This window comes from Mastomys coucha, unplaced genomic scaffold (genome assembly GCF_008632895.1).
Source record: "Mastomys coucha isolate ucsf_1 unplaced genomic scaffold, UCSF_Mcou_1 pScaffold7, whole genome shotgun sequence".
Classification (NCBI taxonomy): Eukaryota; Metazoa; Chordata; class Mammalia; order Rodentia; family Muridae; genus Mastomys; species Mastomys coucha.
Genome location: NW_022196913.1, coordinates 8,255,526 through 8,264,713, shown reverse-complemented (window position 1 = coordinate 8,264,713; position 9,188 = coordinate 8,255,526). Strand labels below are relative to the sequence as shown.

The window sequence follows — 9,188 nt, the reverse complement described above, 5'->3', positions numbered from 1 at the left end:
AAAAAAAAAAAAACCTTTTATCACTAAGTTTTATTTTACATGTTTGAGTGTTTGATCTACATGTATATCTGTGTATCACATGTGTACCTGATGCCTGTGAAGGTCAGAAGAAGGTGTCCCTGGAACTAAAGACGGTTGTGAGTCACCACGAGGGTGCTGGGAATTGAACCCCAGGTCTTCTGCAAGAGGGTGCTCTTAACCCGGAGAGCGTCTCTTCAGCGCCTTATTTTTTGAGGTTCTAGGCCTAGTCCTTATTGGGCCTGGCTAGGCTGGCTGGCCAGCAGGCCCCTGGGAAAGGATTCCATGTGTGTAGTACCTCACCTGGCTGTTTTTAAGTTTTTCTGTTGTTTGAAATGATGGAAGGTTCTGTCCTTCCTGCTACCTATGTAGTCACAGCCACATACCTGCCTGATACCTGCTCCTCCCACTCCTCCACACCGGCCACCATGATTGGTCCCTGAGAGTGCTCATGCTCTGGGTGAGACTTTTTGCCTTTGGGATCTATGATCCACACAGCGTTTGTGAGGTATCAATATCTTGCCCTTTCATTGTGGCATGGGTGTCTGTTATACATTCTCCATTTCCATTTGTAGCTGAAGTGACCCTTTTCTCTCTCTCAATCCTTCTTACCTTGGTAACTAGCCCTTCCCCTCCCCCTCCTTTCCTCTGTAAGTTACTCCTGGTTCTGCCTGCCTGTTCCTTCTTTATCTATCATGGTTACCTGAGAACATCCCGGACACTGAGGGGGAACTCAGCATTTGGAAGGCACAGTGGAATGGCTGGCTATGGAGCATCCACACGTGTTGGGGCATTTGCAGATAACTCCAGGGCCCTGTCTGATGACTCTGTCTCTGACTGACAGGCTCCTGATGACCGGAATAACAAGGCTACTCTTCATTTCTCTTTTGCCAGGGAGCTGTTGGCCCTGGTCCCTCAGGATAGCTGTCATGCTAAAGACTGAGTGACAAATCCCTCAAAAGTCATATATTGAAGTCCTGACTCTAGTGTGACTGCAGAGAGGGGCTTTATGGAAGTGGTGAAGGTTAGACGAGGCCAAGGGGCTGCAGCTCTAATCTCTGAAGATTAGTGTCCTTAAACATAAGAAAGAACTGGGCGTGGCCACTCATGCCTTTAATCCCAGTACTCTTGGGTCAGAGGCAGATAGATCTGAGTTCAAGGCCAACCTGGTCTACAGAATGATTTCCAGGATAGGTAAAGGCCGCACCGAGAAACTCTGTCTAAAAAATAAAAAATAATAAGAAGAAAGAGAAAGAGAGAGAGGGAGAGGGAGGGAGGGAAGGAGAGAGAGAAGAGTATTTTCTTACCCTACCCCTCCAGATAGAGGGAGGCGCCTATATACTTTCTACGAAGAGAGCCAGCACCAAGAACTGACCCTGATGAATCTTCGCCTTGGATGTCTAACCTTCAGATGGTAAGAAATAATTGTCTGCTGTGTGAGATGCATCTGCATTCCAGTGTGCAATGAGTGCAGCTTGCTGGGGGAGGGAATCTGATCTGTGTGCACTGAAGTCCTGCCGTCTGACAGCATGCCAAGCAGTTAAGAAACAGGGAGAGAGACATTGCCTGATTAGTCCGGGTGTATTTTGTTATGGCATCTGGAGCTGACATGTTCAATTCACATTGAGCTCTTCATACGGCTAAGTGTGAAGCAAACGTACTGACTGTCATGAAATTTGAACTTGCCTTTACATAAAGCGAGACTGTGCATTCAAATTCCACTAGCTTCTTTTTGCCTCTGTCATTTTTTTTTAAAACCCTAATTTTTAAATTAGCTTTCATTCAATGTGTATTTTTGTTTGCTCATTAAAAGTGAATTTAATTGGCCATTCAGGGAGTTTTCTGGGCTCCGTGCTTGTTTGGCTCATAGTTAGAAGGTGCAAGCTGATTTCTAAACACCTACTTCTATTAACCTCGGGCCGAGTTTCCTATGAGGCTTTGTCACCACCTCTCAGATTCAAGATCCTAGTTCTCAGGGAGAGCTCTGGAGTTGCCTCAAAGTGTCTAATACCTCAGACAAGTTGTCACTTGCCTTAGGGACATGGAAGTATAAAGCCCTTTCTATTTAATCCTAAATAGTTCTTCAAGAATAATAATAATAAAAAAAAAGCAGACTAGTGAGAAAGATGAGCCTGGGAATTGCTTTATTTCTTTCTTGTTTTCTTTCCCTTTCTTTCCTTTTCTTTCTCTCTTTCCTTGCTTTGGTACTGGGACGGAAAACTAGAACCTTTATATGCTTAATAAAAATTCCTGTCACTGAACTGTACCCCATCTATGGAAATGCTTTCAAAATTTTGATTTAAAATTCATTAATAGGGGCTGGGGAGAGATGGTTCATTGGTTAATAATGCATAATGGACTATAATAATGTATATTATTATAATATTATAATAATATAATAATTCAAGATATAAATATATATGTATACATATATATACATATGTGTGTATGTGTGCATATATATGATTTATATGTTTTCTAACATGTGTGCTTGTTATTACATTTATTATATATTATATCATTATAGGCCTAAGCACAGACCCAAGAGTTGGAAGACTAGAGAACTAGGTTGCAGATGACCTCAGCATGATTGTAATCCCTCCTCCACAGGCCAGAACTCTGAGCAGAGGTGGGTGGCAGTCTTGCATGCATATGGAGTCTGACAGACTGACTGGGGCCTCGGGTTTCATGCTTTCAGCTTCTCGATGAGTAGATGTTTGTGACCTAAGAGGGTTGTCTTTCACCGGAGTGAACAGAGATGTCTGCATCCTGCTGAAGGTTCAAACAGGGATGGAGGATGCTCTGGCCAAAGAAGTATTGTGTATAGGAAACAAAGGATGCGGTAAACCATGTACTGTGATTGCTTAAAGAACCGGCTGCACCTCCATCCAGATCCACCAAGGCTGCAGTGCCATTTCTCTTATAAATGTTGAAAAGAACATTTATCTTACTTCCCTCCCCTTGCCTTCTTAATGCTTAGGGGACAAGCTAGGATCTTTCCCATGTGAGGGAGGCACTCTCCCAGTGAACCATCTCAGGCTTCGACTTCATTTCTTACCTTCACTAGGAGGTCCTTGGCCTCCCTTTCTAGCCACCTCGGGTAGAAGGGACTGTCCATGCGGATGGAGTGGAAGAGCTCCTCCTCATCCTGCCCATGGAAAGGGGACTGGCCGATCAGCATCTCGTAAAGGAGAACCCCGAAGGACCACCAGTCGACGGAATGGTTGTATTTCTGACCCAGCAAGATCTGCACAACCGAAAGGCAGAGAGCATCATCAGTCCATGTGTCTGACGACTGACAACATTTCCAAGTCTGGAGGTAAATGACTGGCCGTCATGATTCATAGGCTTGACTGAGAACGGTGTCTTCTGGAAAGTGGTGCTACAAAATGGCTACGCCACGACCAAGTTTCTGTATACAAGGAAACACTTCAGAATTTCATTTTGTATCTCTCTCCTTTGGTTTTGGGTGGAATGACTGAACCAAGCCTGTAGCTTTCATGTTCCCATCTGTGCTATGAGGTTCTCAGGATGTGGGTGTGGGTGTTGTGTCCTATAGAACAGGCTTGAGTCTAAGGTTTCCATTATCTTTGGTGTGGACTGTTAAAGGAAACCTACTAACTTCTATTCTCTCAACTCTGCATAAAATCACTGAGGGGAGCTGATTATCCAGAGATACCATTTGATCAAGTCTTAAAACCCTAGCCAATCACAATTGTGCATGTCAAGAGTCATGAATCTAGTCAACTGGATGCAGAATCAAGTCATGTGATTAGCAGGAAAGAGGGGAGCAGAACCCTTCAAAGCCAGAAGCCAGAGGACCAGAGACTCCCTGGAACTACGGACGGTTTGGAGAATGGTCTGGTCTGTTGTCCAGGCAGGAGGATTAAAGGTAGGAACGTACTGAACTTAAAAAAAAATAAATCAATCCTTTTGGTCAGTTTACTGTTTATAGCAATAGAGACTTTGTATCTTGACTTTCAGCAGCTTCCTTGTCAGGTGTTGGAAGGCCAAAACCATGCAAGCCACTGTGTACCTCGTCTGAATGCAGCAGCCGTGCTTTGCTAATACACGTGGGAGCTGTGACTTCATGAAAGGCTGAAGATGATGTGATGGCGGGTGTATAAGCAAAGGCACCAAAGTCAGTATGCTTAAGAGACACGGGCACTCTGTTTAATGTAGCAGCGTGCATGAGAATAAGGCAGTACGTCAGCCCACCAATGGAATGAATGCACAAAGAAACTGGGATACATAGATACAGCCCAATGCTACCCAAACTTACAAACATATATGAACCCAGAGCACATCCGTGTTAGGTGAAACAGGACTCCACTCAGGTGAGATACCCCAAGCTCTGGGTTAGAATGCAGTGAGGCTCAGAGACACGATACAATGTCCCACAACCAAACAGTTCTGATGGCTGCCTAAAGTCCCACATGTTATGCATGTGATGAATCTCTCATTTGCACAGCTTGGGGGTGACTCCTTACCCCTTCTTAAACCTACCTTATTAGAAAGGATATTCACACGTGGCTACCTTATTGCAGGGTGGCTCTAAGGAGCCTATGGAAGGTAGGAAATTCAAGGTGATTTGCGACCTGACAATCTGTGTAAGTACAGTGCTGAACAAGACTTATCCCCATGTGTGAAAATAAAGATCATTTTGCAATCCGCTATTATTGTAAACTGCTATCCGACAGTTGCGTTTCAATACTTAAACATAAAAGCTCACTTTAAGGTTGACAAACAAAAATCCAACTTCACTTGACTTAAGGAATAATGTAAAAGTCGACCTACAGAGTGTGACGAGGAAGAGAAGATTCTCCATTAGTATGTACAATCAATTGGTTCAAGCCCTACACGCAAACGGGAACCTCTTGTACCAGGCTCAGATGTAATTTCCAAGGTATGCCACAAGGTGGCGCCAAAACAACAAGAGCCATTCTGTAAACAATTTCATTTTGGAGGAACAAATGAAAATTTGAAGACAGCTGTCGTGGAAATTAGAGCTTCGAGACTGGTGATGTTATTTAAAGTAAATGCAGTATTATGTTAGGAGGGAGGAGCAAACTGCAAATTCACACAGGGACCAGGCTGTTCAAGAGGGAATGCTAACACACACCAGGTGTATTTTCATACACGACCCCAGGAGGATGACTGGGCTTAGGAGCCTGTGTGTCTTACTTCAGATCTCACAATGAGCTGAGAGTTGGCTTCTGAAGTCCAGTCTTTGGGGATTTCAATCCACAGTTGCTAATAGTCTCCTGTTGTTTATCTCTTCCTACACGGTTCTTTCCACACTGACGGTTCTGTGGTGGAGAGGGCAGCGGAACTGAACTGGATAGAGGGTCACCTTTCCTAGCTCTGCTTTCCTCCAAGAACTGAGACCCAGATTCAAACTGGAGAAGCTCGCCAAATAATAATAATGGCTTTGTCCAGTTCTGACACAGACTCTCTTTGTCCCTTGCAGTGGGTGACAGTAGCAGGTCCTTCTGCCCCTTGGAGCTAGTGTGTGAAGGTGTGCACACTCCTTGGATGATGATGAATAGCTAGCTACTCCATGAATCTCGCTAGTGAACATAAGCAATCAGAGTATTTAGACTAGAGAGAGAGTTTAAATAAAAGATAGGAATACATGGGAGTTAAGAACTGGTGCTGGTCCCTGAGCCATGTGTAAAGCTAAACCAGCGGGCTCACTAACCATATTTTGGCCAAAAAGAAGCTTGCTTGAAAAAAAGTCTTAAAACTAGTGCTTTGGATGATGGACTATCATCTGCTATCATCAAGGATAGTTACTGCTAAACACAGATTATAAATTCTGTTCTATTTTGTACTTGCTTGGCATCCTTACCAGCCATGATAGTATGAGAATTTGAAGAAATACATCAGAAATACATCAATACCAGAGCCTTAAAGTATTAAACCAAGATTTAAAAAAAAAATACATTTATTTAATGCAGCAAGGCATGTGTTTCTGTGCACATGTGTGGAGGTCAGAGGTCACTTTCCCAGGAGTCCAATCTATTGTGTTGTTCCTAGGGATGGATGTTAGGTTGTCAGGCTTGGTAGCAAGTGCCTTTACCTGCTGAGCAAGCACATGGGTCCCTAAACCAATAAAATAAAATAAAATAAAAAAATAAAGTTCTATGATCTCCTAAGTATAGTCTTCACTCCTCATCAAGGCAACTTCTCTTTGTGGCATATGGAGAAATCATTACAGAAAAGCAATAAAAACACAGAGATTGGAGGTCAGTCCCAACAGGTACTTCCATTATACAACTCCCACACCTAAGGCTCAGGGAATGGTGCTGACGTGGGGAAAGAAAGACTGTAGGAGCCAGAAAAACAGGTATTTGCTGTGAGACTGTCTCTCCACAGAACTTCAGAGGCGATACCTACACAGTCTAACCAATACAGCTGCCTAAACACAAACTGAAGAAGGGCTGAAGAGGGCACAGGAAGCTCACGAAGCCTCAACCCTGGACAAAGAATTACAGGCAATAAGGAACACGAGAGCAGAGAAGAGTTTGTTCCTCGGACAGTGGTGGCGCACACCTTTAATCCCAGCACTTGGGAGGCAGAGGCAGGTGGATTTCTGATTTCAAGGCCAGCCTGGTCTATGGAGTGAGTTCCAGGACAGCCAGGGCTACACAGAGAAACCCTGTCTCAAAAAACAAAACAAACCAAAACAAAAAACAAACCAAACCAATCCAAAAAACCAACCAACAAACAAACAAATAAATAAAACTACGAAAAGAAAGTCTGCCCCGTGGTGAGCACACCAGCTGGTCATCTAATATCAAAGGGCCAGCCCTGGAAACACAGACACACAAATAATGTAAAGACCGAGCAGGCTGTACTTATGTATTTAGGAACAGACACATATAATAACAGCAGCAACAATTAAAGAAAAAATAAGCCATAAATTTGAAAGAGCAAGGAGGGATATATGGGAAGGTTTGAGAGAGAAAAAAGAAGGGGGATGATGTAATTATATTAAATCTCAATAATAAAAGAAAAGAAGGTGTGTGCCATCACTGCCTAGCAAAGAAATAATTTCCCAAAAGCTATTTGATCTTCTAGTTTTAGTGACATAGTCTTACTTTCTACTATTAAACTATTAAACAAAACAGAATGAAATTCAGCTATTTGGTACTAGTTTTTTGTTTGTTTGTTTGTTTCATTCTTAGTTCAATTTGTTCTTAAACATTTTAGGCGTGTTCTTTAACTCATAGACCACGTTAGTTGGTAGCAATGAATGAGACTCGTGTGTAATGTAAACACATACACGTATCCTCAGAATGCTTACTTAACTGATAAAGAAACATCATCAAAAAGTTTGAATATGGGGCTACTGGGATGGCTCAGGGGTAAAGGAGCTTGCTGACAAGTTTGATGACCTGAGTTTGATCCCCAGGAAGCCACATGGTAGAGGAAGAGAGTTGACTCCTGCAAACTGTCCTCTGACTTCCGCATGTAAACTGGGATGATCCTCATGTGTGCATACATACATAAATGATGATTATATAGATTGATAAGTGAATGTGCTTTAAAAGCTTGAAAACAAGTAAGAGGCTGGTGACGTGTGGGATGGAGAGAAGCGATGAGGAAGGGTATTGACATGCCTGGAATTCAGGGCCAGAGGAGACAGATGTTCTAGAGCAATGCCCACCCAGAAGGATGGGGAAAGGGATGCAAAGAACCAGGGGCATGTCTTGAGTCAGTCCCGGGTTCCAGGAAGTGAGGGATCCCATTTGAGAAAGCCTTAGAGTTTGGCTGGATTTGGGGACAGAAGAAAAACACTTGACTATTGTATTTCAAATTTTGTTGTTGTTGTTGAGGCAGGCATGGTGCAGGCAGAGCTGAGAGTTCTACATCTTCATCTGAAGGCTGCTGGCAGAATACTGACTTCCAGACAGTTAGGATGAGAAGCTTATAGCCCATGCCCACACTGACACACCCACTCCAACAAGGCCACACCCACTCCAACAAGGCCACACCCACTCCAACAAGGCCACACCCACTCCAACAAGACCACACCCACTCCAACAAGGCCACACCTACTCCAACAAGGCCACACCTACTCCAACAAGGCCACACCTTTTAATAGTGGCACTCCGTGGGCTGAGCATATACAAACCACCACACTGCTCTTGCAGACTATTGGAGTTCAATTTCCAGTACCAACGTTGGGCAGCTCACAACTCCCTGTTGTTCAGCTCCAGGGGATTTGTCACCCTCTTCTTGCTTTTCTGGGTACCACTATATATATTCACATACCCCTTTCTCTGCATATATGTATGTATACATAATAAGGTAAATTAGAGAGAGAGAGGTGGGAGGGAAGAGAGAATGCCTAGTAAGAAGAGGGGTGAGGACCAAGCATGGAGCCATAGGGAGACAAGCATGCTCCATAGAGAAAGAGGAGAGTGTTGCAGAAGAAAGTTCTAGAAGTCTCGAAAGGAAACAGAACCAGGAAGGGAAACTGCGCTGAGAAAAAACACAGCCTAAGACTTTGCAGACAGGATGGACAAGAACAGACGCAAGGATGTTTACGTATCCTAAGGTAGAGGAAAAAGATTGAGAGGTAGCTCATGCAATGGGTGTTTGGTGGAGTCGGGAGTGGGCAAGGGCGTGGAGGGTGCAGGTGTGGTGCAAGAGGAAAACACAGGAGACCTTTGCTGAGACTACATGATGCATCTGAGCTAAGCCAGCACGGTTTAGGATCATCCCTAAAGGGGTTCTTGCTGAATAGAGAGAGTCTCTCTCTGAGGTCTGTCTCCTACACCTGTGCCACAATTAGCTTTGGTTTCCCCTCAAACTGAAAGCCATTTATTGCACCCACAGTTGGGATCTGTGCACATGCAGGTTCTAATGTCAGAAAGGTATCCTAGAAAGGAACCAAGCTGGACACTTAAAACGCCCACACATTTCTCGAAGAACAGTGGCCATCTATACCTTTCCGTGAAGGTTACATTAAAATCAAAGCCACAGTAGCCTGGGAAGCAACATGGCTCTTAAGCTCCATGGTTGAACATGGATCTGCTGCTGACACTGTTTACCTGAAAATTAGACGATCACCCTCCATTCACAAGTTCATTCATTCATTCTCTCCTCCATTCACATTTAAAAGGCTAATTTGTCTCACTTTGCTGTGCCAGTCCCTTCAC

At 43.8% G+C, this 9,188-nt stretch overlaps 1 protein-coding gene across 4 annotated transcripts in view; it reads right to left on the bottom strand.

The window, feature by feature from the left end:
* Positions 1 to 9,188, bottom strand: part of Prkcq (protein kinase C theta) — a 136,569-nt gene that overhangs the window by 7,073 nt on the left and 120,308 nt on the right. For all 4 annotated transcript variants that reach the window (XR_004114877.1, XM_031357936.1, XM_031357934.1 and 1 more), the window contains one exon: positions 3,077 to 3,265. Coding sequence is in view for 3 of the 4 variants with exons in the window: in XM_031357936.1 (XP_031213796.1) it covers positions 3,077 to 3,265 (189 nt within the window). In the remaining variant the exon portion in view is untranslated. The remainder of the gene's footprint in view (positions 1 to 3,076; positions 3,266 to 9,188) is intronic.